The sequence below is a fragment of the Agelaius phoeniceus genome, chromosome 18, assembly GCF_051311805.1.
Source record: "Agelaius phoeniceus isolate bAgePho1 chromosome 18, bAgePho1.hap1, whole genome shotgun sequence".
Taxonomy (NCBI): Eukaryota; Metazoa; Chordata; class Aves; order Passeriformes; family Icteridae; genus Agelaius; species Agelaius phoeniceus.
Window position 1 is genome coordinate 1155287 of NC_135282.1, and position 18839 is coordinate 1174125.

Consider the following 18839-nt stretch of genomic DNA (forward strand, 5'->3'; position numbering starts at 1 on the left):
GGCCACAGCTTCTCCAGGGATGCCCCAGCCTGTGCCATGGTCCTGCAGGCAAACTCTGCCTCCTGCCCTGCCGTCACTGCAGCTGGGGAAAAATAACCCAGGGCCAGGTATCTCAGGGCAGAGGAAATCAGCATTCACTGTGGAGCTGCTGTGATCTCCTGCCCTGCTATGTCCTCCATTCTTGCACTCATTGATGCCCTTTTTACACCAAAGCAATTTGTGTGGAATTAGCTCTTGCCTTCCTCCTCTAGCTCAGAGGAGAATTGTTTAAGATACCTGAAAAAAAACCAACCCTTGTTTCACTGCAGCTTACACAGCTTTTACAACATTCCTGTTAGTTTAGAAATGAACACCACCCAGCCTAACACGCTGGGCAGCAGGCTGTCAAAGCACCACACTGGACTGGCCAGCAGGACTGAATGAGAATATCAATAACTCCCAGTAATCTCTGGATACTGGTCTTCTGGATAACACACACAAAAGGAAACAACCCTAGCCAGTCTGCTCTGCAGGGTGGAACAGTCAGACAGCTCTCATGAGAACTTCACCTTGCAAAACAAATGAGGGAGGACCTTTCAAATCAGTTCCATGTGTCATCTAAAAGCTAAACCTATTTAATTTCTTGTACAGGCCAGAGGCTGCCAGAGCAACCTGTCTGATTGCTCATCTCCTCACTTTCCCCATCCATCCATCCATCCATCCATCCATGGGAAACAAGTGTCTCTCATTCAGCCACTGCACAGGGACTCAGAATCAGCTCTGAGCTTGGGGAATGCCATCCCAAGGAAAGGCTGGCGATGGGAACACCACCAGCAGCCCTGCAAAAAGGGAGCACTGCCTTTTGTATCTGCCCTCTGCTTGTAGCACCTTCCCTGAGGCTCAGCACTTGTCAAAGCATTTCCTACTTGATACAACATATAAAATAATGTAATTCAATTTTATATATTTCATTTCTATTATATTCATATTGTACACAGAAATACCTTGAAAGCAGGCTCGCTGCCCAGTGAGATACTCTTGGTCTCTAACAAATTTTCACTCAATAAGCAAAAAACCCCAGAAAAAGCTCCCTGATAAATGTGCCTGTTCACAGGGCTTTCACTAGCTGAGTTCACAATGACAAATGAAAGCTTCAGATCCATTTTTTGTTTTCAATAAAAATCTTGTTTAACAGTGTAATGAATATTCATGTTTTTGGCACAGCTCCAGATGAAGCCAGAAGAGCCAACTCAAACAAGAAAACAACAGTCCACTTGGCTCTACAAAAGGGTGCACTGGATTTTAGACACTAAACCACACACTTAGGGAAAGGTATAAATCTCAAGTTCTAGTACAACCAACTTACTCACATAAATGTAAATACCTGTATCAGAATAAAAAAACTTAATTGAAATGAAAATTGGGGAAAAAAAAATTCTGACGATTAAGCACAATCAGCTTTACCCACCAGGACAGCACCACTCATTTGGACTCTTACAGAAACTTTTCTCTAAGGGTGCTTTAAGCCTTACATACACACTAGGAAGATGTTAAAAAGCATAAATGGCCAGATTTTAAGACTTTCCTATGAAAATCAATCCAGATTCCAATTTGCTCCAAAATACCCATCTGAAATGAATTCCCACTCATGGCTCTTTCTGCTCTGAATAACGAAGCTTTAATAGAACACAGAGAATAGCTGGTTTTCTTTTTTTTTTTTTCAGCCACTAAGAACATGCTCAGATTGAGTTAAACTCATTTTGTGTTTCTTATTTTTCTATCCTTTTTGTGTTTCTGGAAAAGGCAAATAAAAGGTAAAACCAGTTATCCACTAAACAAACACTTAAGTACGCTTCAGACTGGCAATTGTGAATTTCAATAGAACTGACTGATTTTCTTACATTTGGAAAGACTCAATTACCACAATCCTCCTGTCCTTTTCCCCCTTTTCTTTCATGTTGCTGAATCAGTTGAGTATTTGGTGAAAAGGCAAATCACAATCGAATCTAACCAGTCCAGGAGGCCCATTAAGCAGCATTTAAATAATTATCAAAGCAACATTCCTTATCCTTTTAGATGTTTTCTGAGCAGAGAAGGACACGTGGATGTTTCACCTGCTTTTGCTGTTAAATTTCCTCTCTGAACAGGCAGGACTTAGCTAAGAACACAGCCAGGAACGAGCAGCAGTGGGTACAGGGAGGCAGATGTAATTACACACAACAGGACAATCGCTGCCTCTGAACAAGCACAGCTCCCCAGAACAGGGAGTTCTCAAACCTTTCCCATTGCAGGAATTGCTCTTGCATCCAGCTGAGATCTGGCCATGACTCACCCTCATTTGGGGAGATGAGAACAGAGCTGTTAAGGGATGAGGAGAGAGAGTGGCTCTTACCTAACACATCTCCTGTTCAGTGCAGGACATCCAAAACTCCACCCTCTGCTCCTGCTTTACCGGCATTTAAAGGAGTGCCCCCAAAGCAGGATCAGCTCTATTTAAACCACAGCAAACTCTGGGATCAAAATAACCCTGCAGAGGCACAAAAGCATCACCCTGTCAACCAGGGGAGCACTGAGACCCTTCCCACAATTGTCACTGCACGTTCCCACCTGCAGGGTGAGGCAGTTCAGAAAGCACAGTCCTGATTTAGGGAGGGCTGCACGCAGGGCACAGAATCTGCAGGAAAACCTCAGTGCAGAACTGGGGCTCAGCCCTGCAAACACTGCTCTCCATGCACAGCATCTTTAATGCCAGCACTCCAGCAAAATGCTCTGTCAGAATAAACTCTGTAGGTTTTAGAGCAAGGTGCTACAGAGTCATTTCCCCCTGGGAAACCCCTGAAGGGTTAGCAGAGATGAACCTAAGAGGTGTAAAGATGTTTAATGAGGTTCCATCTAAAATCATGCAGAATGCAACACAGAATATGCAAGCTTCTTCTTATTGTAGATAATGATTAGATTTTAATTATTTCTTTTTAATTTGTTTTTTACTCTAAGATGAAAAGATAATTGCCACACTTATCAGATAATTGTGATAGGGAGCAGGGAAAACACTTGCAGAAAGATTTTTCCAGGAGAATTTTTCCCTTCAAGAAGAGCCAGAGCTCAGAGCTGTCCCTGGCAGGGATGTCTCAGGGCTGTGGGGACTCAAAGCTGCCCACGCTGGGAGGAACTGGGAACACTTTATTCTGCATCACTCCCAGAGGATGTGAGGAGCAGCAATCTGGAGCAAACTGGGTAGCAGAACCTCGTGGAGGGGACTTAGGCTACTGCAGTTTTGTAGAGCTTTTCATGAGACATTTGGGGGTTTTAAGGCAACAAAACAGAAGTACTAGCACAGGGAAAGAACCTCTACTCCCTTCATTAGCGCTCACAAAAAGGTTGGGAGGGATTTTGAACGACTGCCAGAAGTTCATGGGATCAATTCCACTTCAAAATGGAGCTGTTTAAGAGCAAAACCAAAGTTCACATGCCTCATCTGCTGTTAGAGCCCGTTCCCCCACAGCACTTCCCAACTCCCAGCCAGGGACTGTTTCCACCCTGAAGAGTCTGAAATCTAATTAAACATGGGCAGGAATAAAAGCAGAGCTGAAGTAGCTGACATAAAACTCTGTGTGTGCTGAAAGGTGACACCAGTTCCCCACCAGGGCAGGAGCCCTGCAGGTTACTGCTCTCCATCCAGCACAATCATGACATATTTGCACAGCTCTGGCATCCATTAGGTGTGCACAGTGAATAAAAAGGACATGTTGTGGTGGGGTTTATGTCAATGTTTTCTTTGAGTAAGAAATAAAGCAGCAGTTACCATAGCAATGGACAGAGAGCCCATCAGGCCTCGCTATGAAAATTAAAGAATGCAGGCTGGAGATGACAGCACAGCCCCACTTCAGTAACACAAAGAGGGATGAGGCATATTAATTTCTGCACAACTATTCAAGATTCCTTTAAAGATCTTTCAGAAGATATTAACATTACCCAGCTGTCACTATCTACAACCAAGTGATAAAATCTTCATTCAGCTCTCTCAATATTTCTGCCCAGTACAAATTACAGTAGCATTGTCTCAGAGAGATAAGAGAAAAATTCTTCAGCAGTACCCTTGAGTCTGGAGAAGGGAGGTTACACATCATCCTCATGTGCTGTGCCCAGGCTGGATTGTCACCTGCAGTATCCTGGCTGCACAGGGCTCTGAACAGGGGGTTTGGGGCACTGACAGCACCAGGAAAGGCACTGGGGGAGTTGTTCCTGTGCTTTGGGGCACTGACAGCACCAGGAAAGGCACTGGGGGAGCTGTTCCTGTGCTTTGGGGCACTGACAGGCACCAGGAAAGGCACTGGGGGAGTTGTTCCTGTGCTTTAGGGCACTGACAGGCACCAGGAAAGGCACTGGGGGAGCTGTTCCTGTGCTTTAGGGCACTCTCAGGCACCAGGAAAGGCACTGGGGGAGTTCATCCTGTGCTTTGGGGCACTGACAGCACCAGGAAAGGCACTGGGGGGGTTCCTGTGCTTTGGGGCACTCTCAGGCACCAGGAAAGGCACTGGGGGAGTTGTTCCTGTGCTTTAGGGCACTCTCAGGCACCAGGAAAGGCACTGGGGGGGTTCCTGTGCTTTAGGGCACTGACAGGCACCAGGAAAGGCACTGGGGGAGTTGTTCCTGTGCTTTGGGGCACTGACAGCACCAGGAAAGGCACTGGGGGAGCTGTTCCTGTGCTTTAGGGCACTCTCAGGCACCAGGAAAGGCACTGGGGGAGTTCATCCTGTGCTTTGGGGCACTGACAGCACCAGGAAAGGCACTGGGGGAGTTGTTCCTGTGCTTTAGGGCACTGACAGCACCAGGAAAGGCACTGGGGGAGTTGTTCCTGTGCTTTAGGGCACTGACAGCACCAGGAAAGGCACTGGGGGAGTTGTTCCTGTGCTTTGGGGCACTGACAGCACCAGGAAAGGCACTGGGGGAGTTGTTCCTGTGCTTTGGGGCACTGACAGCACCAGGAAAGGCACTGGGGGAGTTGTTCCTGTGCTTTGGGGCACTGACAGCACCAGGAAAGGCACTGGGAAGCTCCTGGGAGGGCAGGGTGACCCAGCTCAGCCCCGAGGGACCTGAGCCCCAAGGTGCTGGGGCTTCCCTCTAGAGGCTCCTTCCACCTGGAATCACCACCCTCATGGATCCTGAGGACAGCAGGACCCTCCCACAAACCCAAGTCCAGTCCCAAGGACCCAAAGCCACCTCCTTGAACACTACTGGGACACTCCTGTCCCCATGGCTGGCTTGTGACACACTCCCTGCTCTTTCTTGTGTTTGCCCTGAGCCTCTGCTCAGGCCAGCTCTGTTCTATTCACAAATGAGCCACAGCTTTAAAATCAGCCTTTTATCATCTTCTGTCTCAAACCCCAGTATTACAAGGGTACATTGTCCACAGTCATCATCACACAACCAACAGTGACCAAGTACATACCCAAAAAATGGTTTTGTCATTCCTTTCTACTGGAAAACTGTAATCAGGCTGCTATAGAAGGGAAAATCAGAGGCTGCTGCTAATGTGGCCTGTCATGGATGTCTGGAATCCAGAGGAATAAAAAGTAGCCTAAAGCCTGTGAATATCCTCATTACTTTCCACAGGACTAAATTTGGGCCCGTTCCTAAGTGACAGCCTCCTGCTGAGGGCTGGTGCTTCCTTTCCACAGGAAGAATTCTCAATGCAATCAGAGCTTTTTCTAAGCTAGACATCACCTCAAGCAGAAAAATATTTTGGTTGCTACTGGTGGTATCCGTAGAACCTGCAGAGAGCAGGCACAGGAGTGACTCAGTGACTCCAGCAATTACCATCACCCCACCTCATTTCTTAAAAGCTGCAGTCAAGCTCACAGCCCTGAGCAAGCAGCCATGCAAGCCATAGGAAAATTCAGGTTCCTCAAAATAGGAATGTCCAGTATGCCAAATGAGGAACCCCTGAGGCTGGTCAGTCACATTTTTGTCTCAGTGATCACCTGCAGGGCTGAACTTCTATCCCAGCACTCCTGGGGTGAATGGAAGATGAACCATGACTTTATGGTCTGGTCTGTCAGACACTCTTTTATCTGCAAAACCAAGCTGTGATTCATGACCCACAACTATTTATGTGTTCTGGTTCACAACTAATCAGGGAGGTTGAGGAAGCAAGCTCTGCATTTTGGAAAGTGCCACATATTCCCCTTAATGAGCCTGTCTGTCTTGTACAAAGAGCTCGCTCTGGTGGCACTTTGGAAATGAAGGGTTACATCTGAGAGCCAGAGCTTGGATGAAAAAGAGATTCTTTTAAGCAGCCTGACAGCTGGAAATGCAGAGGGCTGTGTCTGAAGTGCTGCCCCCCATTTTTCTCTCCTCCCAAGACCCAGGCTGTTCCTCAAGCCCTCCTCTCTCTAGCCTTGCTGATCTCAGCAGCAGTATGAAAACCTAACACGGTGTCACTGGAGATGATTAGGCTGTTAGTGTAAATTAACCCCCTGGCAGCTTTGCTAATACACACACTTTGTAACACACCAGGAACCAGGCAAACAAACAACAAAAAAATTGCTGAATTTCCTTTTAACCCAGTCTCATCTCAACCATGAATTAATCAGCTCTTCTGTGCGTTCAAAGTCTGTAAAAATGCAGCTTGCTTTTCAAGAGAATACTAAACACAACAACACACACCTCCCTCAAGAGACAGCACACCTGGGCAGGGTGGGATTTCAAGGAAACACACCCAAGGGGGTCCCAAAGGAAATGGTGGCAAAACTTGGAGTCAAACACTCTATAATTTACAGGAAAACTCAGCATTCTGAGTGCAGAGTGGTGCAGAGCAGCTCTTCCCAAGATCCTGGTGCCTTCTGTGGGAGTTTTAACTGTGAAGTGCCACAAGAACGTATCAACAATGTGATTTCTTTGTGCCTGTGCTGTCATGAGTGAGGAGCAGCATTCTGCCAGAACAGAAACTTCAATCAATCTGACACTTTCTGTCTTCAATAATAAGCCCCACGAGCACCAATAAAACAACAAACCCATCAGATTTTACAGCTCTGCTGGCGCTCTTGGATTTCCCCCCATTCATCCTTGCTCCCCAAATCCTCCTCCCTGCAAGCTCTGAGCTGGGGCTGCTGCTGTCCCCCCAGTATGACTCCAGCAAGTCACTCCTGCTTCTGCAGCCCGAGCAGATGCACGAAGGTGTCAAAGCCTCGGTTTTTCTCGGGGATGCTCATTTCCATTCAGACCCAGAGGCTCACACACTTCCCTGCTTCCAGCGGCCCTGGAACCCAACAGCTTGTCAGATAATGACACTGAGGATTCCCGGGGGATCCCCCGATGCAGCAGATCACAGCCTTGTTCCAGACAGCCACGGAACATCCTCTTGGTTCGATGGAACTCCCAGCAGAGCGGGATTTCCCTCCTCTCTGCTGGCTCGGGAGGATTGGGGTTTACGCCGTGTGATCTCCTAACGAGCCACCATTGTCACTAATTAGGCAGGGAAGCAGGGATTTAATTAACGCTTGTAACTCGAGTCACACGAGTGGCTAACAGTCTAAACAGGAATGAATGAGCAGCGGCGCCTTGTCCCGCTGCAGGCAGCCCTGGGCAGGAGGGCAGCAGCACCGGGGGCAGCCAGCGGTGCCACAGCTGGAGGGACGGCAAGGGCAGCACCGCACACCGGGGTTTATCTGCACACCTCGCTGCGAATCCCTGCACCCCAACACTTCTGCCAGCAGGGAAGGCAGCCCTGGCTCCAGCACCAGGAGCCAGAACTCTCTGATTTCCTGCTCTCCCCTTCACGGCCAATCCCTACAACTGCCCCCATCCATTTCCTCCACTGCTCCAATCAACACATTAGGAAAAGTTTTCCAACACACAAGCCCGAAGTGCAAAAATCCAAATCCATTTTATATTGTGTGTGTGGATATATACACACACACACACAATATGTATATATATACACTCACACACAATATAGGTATATATATATATACACACATATATACACTATGTTTATATTTGTATTTATTTATATATAGTTATGTACATTTATGTACAGGTCTATATCTTTATGTATATTTATGTACAGTTATATATACATAACTATATATATACTATTATATATACTAACTATATATATACTATTATATATACTAACTATATATATACTATAACTATACATAACGATTTATATTTATATATAAATATATATTTATTTATTTATATATAAATATATATATTTTATATATATAAATATATATATATAAATATATATATTTATATATAAATGTCTATATATAGTTCAGGTTTATTTACAGTTCTTCCATGGAGATAGCCTGGGACCCAGCTCAGAGAATATATTTATAAATATACATATATTCACTATATATAGTTATATATAGTGTGTGTATATATATACAACATTTATATATGTATTTATTTATATATTTATGTATAGTTATATGTATTTATATATAGTTATATATAGTGTATATGTATTTATACATAGTAGTGTGTATATATATTTATATATAATATTGATATGTAGTTCGGGTTTGTTTACAGCTCCATGGAGATAGCCCTGGAGCCAGCTCAGAGCACCCACAGCTCCTCACTTTGGGAGCACCTGCTCCCACATTGTGCAAGTGCTGCCCTGCCAGTTCAGTTAATCCCTGCCCACTTCTGTGGGACAGAATTCCACCACACAGGAGCTGACCGAGGTGTGCAGGTGATGCTCTCCCAAGGGAGGCTCTAACCTGAGGTCTCCATGGATTTCAGCAGCACTGAGCTTCCCTGCCCAGCTCCTGCTCTCAGCAGGGTCTGGGGCCTCCTCCTGGCTGCAAAGCTGTGCTTCACCCACCTGGTCAATCAGCAAATGATTTCCAAAGCACAGACACAGAATCAGCCTTCCAACAATAAATCCATAGGTTATTCTCAGAGGTAATGAGTACATTTTGTTGGATAATTGTTCAAAAGGTTTCTCAGGCTCCACAGTTTTTCAGAGGCATTTAAAGAGTCAGGGGAGAGTGCCTGTTTCCTCTTTTCTAGGTAGCTTCAATTTCAAGTTAATAATTAGTTCTTTTTAAAACTTTATTAAACCAGACTGCTGCTGCCACAGTGAGCTCTTTCCTCCTTCCCTTGCTCTGGTGAGAAGCACCTTTCTCAGATGTTTAAAGGACATCCTCCTCCCCAGCTTAGCAGTTCTGAGAACGAGTCATTAGTTTGGAGGACCCAGCTGCCTCTGGTGTGACACCAATGTCCCTGAAAAGTGCCTGCTAAGGGCTAATGAAATTAAACTGGAGCGCATGCCACTCTCTCAAAATAGCATTAACACGTTCCCTTCTTTGAAGAAGTATTTTTTACATCACGAATGCTTTTTAAAGCTACACTGGGAAATATTCCCCCTTTAGTGTGTCACTTCTCCAGTAAATGGTAATTAGGAGTGCTCCAGCAGACTGCCCCCATTGCTTACTGGAGCAGAACATCCAAGCTGATGGCACCACTGCTATGAATCTACTTGGGAGAAATCTCAACAAAGCACTGCAAGGTGCTGCTGTACCTCAGCACTTGCTAAAGACATAATCCCCCAGTGTACTTCAATAACCTGCTCCACTGTGGATGTGCAACTGAATTGTTACTAATCATTCTACAGAAGGGAAAATAAAACAAACAAAAAAAAAATCAGTTCAGATGTAAAGTTCCACTAGGCTGAACAGCAGACAGTGAAGTATATAAACCTCTGTCAACAAAATATATAAAACCCCTTCAAGTCATAATTGACACCTCTGGGCATTTTTGCAGAGCAACTCTGGACTAGCACCTGGCTCTAGGGGCCCTATCAATGCCATAAAGCAACTCAATTTTCCAATTAAAATACACCCTGAAATTATGAGATTCAAACTCCTGTCCCTTCAGATGCCACCTGAAATGCTTTCATGCAGTGAAATGACTCTTCAATATTTAAGCAGTGCAAAGCTGCATAGGACACGAAAAATGCTTTGTTGCAATTCTTGCCATTTGGAGATGGACATGTACACCCAGAAGAGCATCCTACCAAACTCTTCTGTCTCTCTTCATTTCACTCCAAGCTCTGCTGGTTTTAAATATGAATCAGTGTAAAAAAAAAAACAAAACCACCCTTCACCTCAGAGCTTAAAAACTGCATTCCATTTACTGTGGAAAATAGATCCTTGGGATAATGCATCCCAAATTCTGGGTTAACACAAAACTTGAGCGATTCCAGCCCTGGTTTAGGTTTGCATGTTTTGATATCTTCAGCTTCAGGATGTCACTTGTGTTTGCCATGATGCCACCACACTGCAGTGTCAAGATCTAATGAACCAACAATTAAGTACAGAACTCAGGGTAGTAAATGTTATTTCATCATATGGTAAGATGAAAATGTCACTATCTAAAAGCAAACAGTAGCTGCTTGAAAATGTTACTATTTTTGGTTATTTTTGGTGCAGCTGAGGGCAGTGCCAAGCTCCTGGGACAGGTTTATTCCCTAGGGAGGCTCAAACAGGTCTTTCATGCACAACAGGCAGGGTTAGTGTTGAAGATGCCTGTTTTTCATGACCAGTGCCTCCAAACTGGATTTTATATTGAGATTCCCAAGCACTTACACAGATGTTATGACCATAACAACCTTTCCTACCTCTGGTGCTGCTCTTCACATGCAGCCTCCTCCAGGTCCTTCAGCTGCTGCCAGCAGCACCCAACACAGCCCTGCTGTCAATACTCATTAGGCACTGACATGTGAGAGCTGTCCTAGCTCATGGGTTTAATGGCCTTCCTCACTGCATTTATCCTTATCCAATTTGTAGATTTATTATTACTCCTCATTATCCATTGTGTTGGCTTGATTTGTTTGCTGGACACTGATTACACCCTGGATGCCTCCAGGTGCAGCGAGCTGCACTGCAAAATCTCTAATGAGAAGCCTGAAGGGAAGGAAAAGCCTCTCCTGTGTTACACCTCTTTTCTCTAATCAGGATGTAACAACTTCATCCCCTTTCTCTTCACTTCTCCCGCTCGATAGCTCCTGTAAATCAGGTTATCTGCTGGTTCAGCACCTTGCAGAGTGCCCAGGGACAGGCAGCACTCAGCACTGCCACCCTTCTGCTCAGCCCTGTGCTGGGCACGGCTCTGCCCAGCCAAACGTGGCACAACCTGGCATGAGGAACAGCTGGCAGGGTCCTTCCATGCTCAGCACCTGGAGAAGTATTTTGAGCTCCAGAAATGGAGCAGAAGTATTTTGAGCTCCAAAAACTGGCACAACCTGGCATGAGGAACAGCTGGCAGGGTCCTGTCGTGGTGAGCACCTGGAGAAGCATCTCCAGCTCCAGAACACACAGCAGTGCCCACAGGAGAACCTTTTCAGAGCTGCCTGGTGCCTTCAGCTCACCCCTCCCCAGCCTCCTCCTCACCTTCAAGCACCCCTTCAAGCATCACATCCAGTTATGTGGAACTTCTGGAAGTCAACCCCACAAGAATACCTTCCTTTCAGTTTGCTTATGATGCTTTCCCTTTCCTGCAGCCTGGCAGGTGTGAGGGTTCATGAAAGCAGTCAGGAACAGGGTCATGCCCTAATGATTTTGCTTCTAATCCTCACAGACAACACACCCAAAATGATTCTCACATTAGAGAAGAGGGCAACAGCACTTAGAGAGGTGACAATCAGTCCTGGTAGCTCTGCCAAAGCCAGTGGTAACAATTTGTGGCAGCTCTGGGAAGGACACAAGACCTCAATGATCTTCATTTTTAAAATTGCTGGGTTTTTTCATTTCCTTTCCTCTACTGATGCTTCTTTCCTTCCGTTCATACTTTACCAGCTGCTAGAGGTAACAGCAATTTTCCTTACTGTACATCAAGCAGGCAATTCATCTCTCTTTTGGGAGCCCAGAAATCCAGTGGTAGGAAAGCAGGGCAATATTTTCCTCCCCCTTCTCTATTCCTTCAGCTCTTTCATCAAGATTTTCCCATTCATATTGTTGTTGGTAACATAAGGCAAACCTGAAACCCTTTATGAGAGGAAATCAAAGTCCTGCAGCAAAAGGGCTGAACACTCCCAAGGGTGATGCTGACCAACTGTTTGCATTTTCTGGTTTTGCAGGTAGAAAATGCCTGTGAAGACCTACCAGAGGTGACACAGCAGGACAGGAACAGGACCTACAACCTCTCAGGATGGTTTGGACTGTTCCCACCACACTCTTGTGCTTACTGGGTGCAGGAAAGGAGGAGCTGTGTTTATCCACACGGTGCTCCTATGGCATTAACGCACTGCCCTGCACCACCCTCCTCACCCCTGCCACACCAGCCATCCTCCTGACCTTACTGGTGCTCCTGGGCTGATGAATGCACAGATACAGCACCAAGATGCTGAATGAAGACACAATTTAAGAACGTGGATAAACTCATGTACACAGTACCAGGATGCTGAACTAAGACAATTAAAGAACATGGATAAATTCACAGATACAACACCAGGATGCTGAATGAAGACACAATTTAAGAACACGGATAAATTCATATACACAGTACCAGGATGCTGAACGAAGACAAAATTTAAGGGCAGGGATAAGTTCACACATACAGTACCAGGATGCTGAATCAAGACCATTTAAGAACACAGATAAATTCACATATACAGTACCAGGATGCTGAATCAAGACCATTTAAGAACACAGATAAATTCACACATACAGTACCAGGATGCTGAATCAAGACCATTTAAGAACACAGAAAAATTCACACATACCGTACCAGGATGCTGAATCAAGACCATTTAAGAACACAGATAAATTCACACATACAGTACCAGGATGCTGAATCAAGACCATTTAAGAACACAGATAAATTCACACATACAGTACCAGGATGCTGAATGAAGACCATTTAAGAACACAGATAAATTCACACATACAGTACCAGGATGCTGAATCAAGACCATTTAAGAACACAGATAAATTCACATATACGGTACCAGGATGCTGAATTAAGACAATTTAAGGACACAGATAAATTCACATATACGGTACCAGGATGCTGAATTAAGACAATTTAAGGACACTGATAAATTAACAGATACAGTACCAGGATTCTGAATGAAGACACAATTTAAGACCACGCTTTCACTTGCCATGATTTGTGGCTATGAGGTCATTGAGACCAGTCTGCTTCCCTTTTGCCAGAGAAGATTTGTAGCTATTATTTCCCACCCCCCCAAGCAATGATCACATGCTGTTTGCTTCAGCTCTGCATGTTGCAATACCTCAATGAATAATATACAAGGAGCAGAAAATAAACAAGCCCACTGTGCCCGGGGATAACGTGTGGTGTGTTTTTCTTTAGGATGATTAAATGTGAGTGCATGTCATAGGATGTAGGGCTTGCTGTGCTGGGAGCCCAGGAGGATGAGAGCACACAGCTCTCTCCAGGCAGGCAAATGGCCAGGGAGAAGGTTAAGGGGGCCCCCAGGCAGGCCCAGCATATGCACTGCTATTCCCTGGCTGCTCTGCTCTCTGGGCTCTCTCTCCCCAGACACAGACACTCCACGGGTTCCTGGCTCACACCCCACCCCTTCCACACCTCAAAGCTGCTCTGAAGACATCAGATTCCCACCACAGAATGGGAAGCTCCATTCTTTGCCAGCCTTTCACCAGCCCTCTGCTGATGCCTTCAGTTTTAGCTTTCATATTTTTTTACATTCTGTACTGCCTTAATGTGTAACTCTGAACTCCATATAAAGTGTTAGCAAGCTCTCCTCACAGTTCAGTCAGACAGAACAACCCTTTTCCAGCCCCAGAACCAACCTGTGTCAGCCTGTGCATTCCAGATAAATGTTCCCAACACTAAAGGCAATCCTCTCTCTGTACACAACAGCGAGTCACACAGGCAGCTTCCAACATCCCCCATTCCCATCCCTGTCTCCTGCACCTCTCAGCCAGACTCATTTCCGAGCAAAGAAACACAGCCCCAGATTTCAACAAGCTTGTTGCTCTTCAGCTCGCTTTTCAGGAAAATAAAGACAGTGACATGGACCTTCAGAGAGCGATCCCCACTCCCATTCACCCAACAAACACCCAGCTCACTGCCTCTGGATTTCTTCTTTCACCACAGCTATGTTTGTTATGTGCAAAAGTATTCTGTTTCTACTACTTTGTGTAAAGGGATTTTCAATAGAAGGGAAGTAACAACATCAGAAAATACTTCTAGCACAGAGGTTTCACTCAGTAAACAGGTGTCTGGGAGATTATCTCGCCAATTTAACCAAAGCTGCAAACACCACAACGGTTCTAGGATGACTAAAATCCCCCTTTTTTCAAATAAAAGCCTTTTATCTGCCAAGCGACACTTCCTGTTCTAAAGGCTATTCTCCTCGGTGGTTGTCAACTATGTATTAATCTAATTCATATAAGCCTTAGAAATAAATTCTTTCATGTGCAGAATCTTTTGGGAAACTGATTCCCTGAGGCTTTAGAGAGCAATTGTTGCTTATCACCGTGGAAATTTCCACTGAATTTAAAGCCTGGTAACAAGTTAAAAAAAGATACATCAAATTCTTCAGTGATTAACAAGTTTCCCAGTCTTTGTCATCCTCAAAGGATTTTCATCTGATCGGTAGGGAAACGGCTAAAAATGAAAATAAAAGGGAAGTGATCTGACCCAGTAAGGCAGCTCCTGTGTTCCCACTCCTGGCCAAAATAATGGCACTCACTTCTAACAGTCCCTTACAGGCAGCAGCAATATCAAACACCTTGGGCTTTATTTAAAGGACAAATGTGCTGCCAAAGACAAACACCGCTTAACTGCAAGTGGATAGTTAAACCCTCCCTACAGAGCTCTCCTAACAAAACCACTCTGTGTGTGGGAGAGGCAAGCTCTGCCAGAGCACTTACAGAAAAGCAGGTAATTGAAGTTTTTCTACATTCAAACTCCATGCCTGCGCAATAAAAACCTGGTTTTAAAAGCGCCATAAAGCAGAGAAGTTTCCTGATGCCTGGCTGTCTGTCACAGCACAGAAACAGCCCTGCTAAAGCAGCACTTTTGTACCTTGCTGCACACCGTGGGCCTGTGATAAACGGCACTGCAGACACGCTGAAAACCTCCCCGTGACCGGGGCTCTCAATCCTCCTCACAGCATGCAAAGAGGAAAATAAGGTATTTCAGTGACTGGGAGCAACCTTCAGTGGGGATCAGCTTCAAATCAGCCGAGATCCATCCCGCATCCCCGACGTCTTTGTGCGCCAGAACCACGCCCGGCCAACCTCCTTACCTGAGGATGAACTGATCCACGGTGGAATTGTTGGCAATCGTCACGTAAACATTCACAACCTCGCCTTGCTTGACGGGCTTGGAGGGCAGCCACACCACAACGTTGCTGTCCAGCCGCAGCTCCGTGAGCTGGGAGGCCTCCTGGCCACGGTAGAGGCTGACAGAGCCAATCCTCTGCAGGTGGGACATGCTTTCATCCACGCCATCCTTCCCGGGCCGGATGGCGTTGCCCTTGCGGAGATCCTCGGCCGTGCACTCGCCCTTCTCGTCCCCGGGCTGCACCGTGTAGTAGAGCTCCACGGGGCTCCCCTCCAGCTGCTCCGCTGGCTTCTTCCGGCCCGTGAGCACCGTGGGGGGGTTGAACCAGCTGGGCAGCAGCTCCAGCTGCGCCACGCAGAGCCCCAGGTCCCCCCGCAGGCGGCAGCTGCCGCGCACCTCGCGCGTCTCGCGGAAGGCGAACACGCGCAGGCAGGGCAGCCGCTCCGCGGGGCTGTACTCGTCCCAGTCCCTGCCCACGATGTAGAACAGCACCTGCACCCGCGGCTTGCTCAGGTAGATCTTGCTGCTCAGGATGTAGGCCTGCAGCTTCCAGTTGTAGGTGAACTTGTTGGCGGATCCAAAGGAGCTGGAAGTCAGCAGGAGGTCCTGGGGCACTGCTTGCTCCACCGAGAAGGGTCCGTAGCTGGCGTTTAACACGGGCGGCCTCTTGGCTTTGTAGGGGAAGAAGGACTCCACCCTGGACTGCAAACTGGAATTTCTCATGAAGTCCTGGTTGGCTTCTTTGAGGAAGAAAGACGTCTCGGCGTTGAAGAGCCGGTAACTCACAGGTAGGTACGTCGGTAATGAAGAAAATCGCTGATTATTGTCCAAGACCCCTCGGCACTCTGTCACTAATAAAAGAAAAGGTGAGTTAGACCAAGTCTGCTTATGGGACACTGAGCACAACTTCAGTGTTTAGTTAGGTTCAAGCATTATTCCATGCAAAGAGCATTGACATGTTTAGATATAGATAATTCTTTTCTGTACGATGTTTGCAAAAGAAAATAAAATGCAGCATGTTGAGAGAGCCCAATGACCAACAGCCCCAGGGCTGCCAGTCGCCAGCCCTGCAGGATCAAAGGGAGCTTCTCTTCCAGGTGCAAAGAAACTGCTTTTCTCAGGACACACACACACACAAAACCATTTCACTCTCTCTGTCAAGTAACCTTGCTCTTGTATTATTGTTCCTGGCACTAGAGTCCATATCTCTGTGGTAAAATACGGACAATTTCCTATGTTCTTAAATGCAGATGGACATCACAACCCAGAAGTATTTCAGCAAGTACAAATATCTAAGATGCACACAGAGAGAACCAGCATGTGCTGGCCAATTTCAAGTTTCAGCTGAACATCAGATCCCTTTTGATCTAAATGTTTTCCTGTTAAGATTAACAACAAATTGCTGAAAAGCAAAATGTATTGTCTAAATTAGGGTAGATAACAGTGGAGAAGAGTTCAAATACACGTTGATTATGTCATACAGCTTACAACCCCTCTCCTTAACCCCTGCTGAAGGGATTTACCACAGATACAAAAGGTAAATGCATCTAGTGCTGGACTTCTTGAGTATTGAAAAAACAGAGCTTGCCCTCAGCTGAGGGCCCTAAGGGAATCCCAGCAGAATGAAGAGTTAAGGTTCTGTGTAGGTTCAGCTCTTTAAAGAATAAAAGTAATCACAAGGACAACACAGAATGCAGAGATTAATCTGGACCTCAGAACACCTGAGGATCCCAAACCAGCCCACAGAGACACTGCTTTACCACCTCCCTCACAAAGGGCTGCAGCCTGGGGAGCTCTGCAAGTCACATTTGCTGCCCTGGCATGTCTGGCTGCTAACGTGCTAATTATGCAGTCAGATTTAATTAAATGTTTTCAAGTAAGGAGTAAACAATCGATACCTGTCATGAAACCAAATGGCTGCTGACAGACAGCCCCACTGCAGTCCTGTGGAGTGTGCAGTGCCAGAGTGCAGGGAATGAAGAGCTTGGGGAGGCAGGTGTGAGGTAACTAAGAAAAGAAGGAGACAAATGTAGAGGAGGGGGAAATCCGAACTCTCAAAGGACAGCAGCCATAAATTTGAAATAAGGAATTAAGATGTGTTCACTCATATTTAATTCATGAGCCGCCATGGAACTGTTCTCCTAACTGAGCAAACTGCCATGACTGGACAGAAATTAAAACAAATCAAAATGAAAAGGTAAAAAAAGGAAAAGAAACAGTGAATTAGCAGCACAACACCCTCTCTGTCAGGCAGAATCACATTTAAAACATAAAACATCGGTTTAGCCCACTGTTACAGCCCTGCAAGTCTCCAGTCCTTGGCACACAGTTTAATTCTGCTGGAAAAGATGTTACAAATGCCACCTCCTGAGCTGATTGATTTCCCTCACCTGAGTCTGTCAGGATTCCATCCCCAGGTATTCCAACACTTCTGAAAGGAACACAAGGGAGATCCACGTTGGACCACGGACCTTTCAAGGGAAGAGGAAAAACCTACAGATTTCTTTGGAGTTTCCTCTCCAAGCCCCTTCACCCACCCTGGATGAGCCTGCTGGGATGTGCTCACCTCCCTGCAGCCCTGTGCAAAAAGCAGCCACCAACATCCTCTGGGACAGATGCCCCCATGGTTTTCAATGAAAACACCTGGCTTGCTGGACAAGAATTCCTTGGGGGCCAGTGTGGCTCCTGAGTCTGACTCGGTGACTGGTGAGAGTTTCTTTCTTAGGTGTCCTGCTGCTCAGCCGTGCTGCCAGAGGGCAGGGCTGGGCTTAGGGGAGGCACAGGAGCTCTTGGTGAAGGAAAGCATGAACTGGTTTAAGCTCACAAGTTTTCTGAAGGGTTTTTCCATGCCCAGAGATTCTCCAGACACGGCCCCACTGCTCCTGAGGGAATCCCTGCCTTCCACAGAGCCACACAAATCAGAAATAAGCTCAGCAGGCTGCAGAGACAAGTGAAGTCCTGTGATTCCAAAGGGTTGCTGGTCAGGATCTAAGCTAGAGGCTTAGCAGCTGTTTTTGTGCAATTCCCAGGACTTTTGCTGCAGCACATTACCCTCAGACAGACAGTGGGCTCACTTTTGCAGGCACTTCATTTATCCTGGGTTAGTCACATGCAGGAGGTATGCAGGACTTGGCCCAATATTAAGAAAAACAGTCATGCAACTTCTGCCTTAAGAAGCTGAACACAAACAGCAAAACCCATGTGGCCAGACTGACAGCAGAAAGGAAAAAAGCTTCACTATTTTTTTATTGTAGTCAAAAGATTTCCACCCACTTTCATACCATACATAATGGGTTCCTATATTTCTATACTGAAGGCTGTACTTTAGACAATTTATTTAAGCACTTTAAGCCTTTTACTGATAAAATTGGTAGCTAAAATTGTCCATTTTATTTTTAGAATACCAACACCATGCATCAGCAACTGCAGGCCACCACTTAAGGGACTTGTTCTATTCTCTTCATCTCTACCCAATAACTTTCACATCCTGGTATAATTAATTACCTGCATTTCCAGAGAACACTTTTGTATGCTTAATCAGCTCCGTTTCAAAGTTCTTTAATTTA

At 46.0% G+C, this 18839-nt stretch overlaps 1 protein-coding gene across 2 annotated transcripts in view; it reads right to left on the minus strand.

Moving 5' to 3' along the window:
• Positions 1–18839, minus strand: part of TMEM132C (transmembrane protein 132C) — a 175763-nt gene that overhangs the window by 105233 nt on the left and 51691 nt on the right. Inside the window, exon 2 of one of the 2 annotated variants that reach the window (XM_077187983.1) lies at positions 15236–16124. In XM_077187983.1, the coding sequence (XP_077044098.1) occupies positions 15236–16124 (889 nt within the window). Of the gene's footprint in view, positions 1–15235; positions 16125–18839 lie in introns of those variants that run through there. The other variant, XM_077187984.1, reaches the window with a different exon arrangement.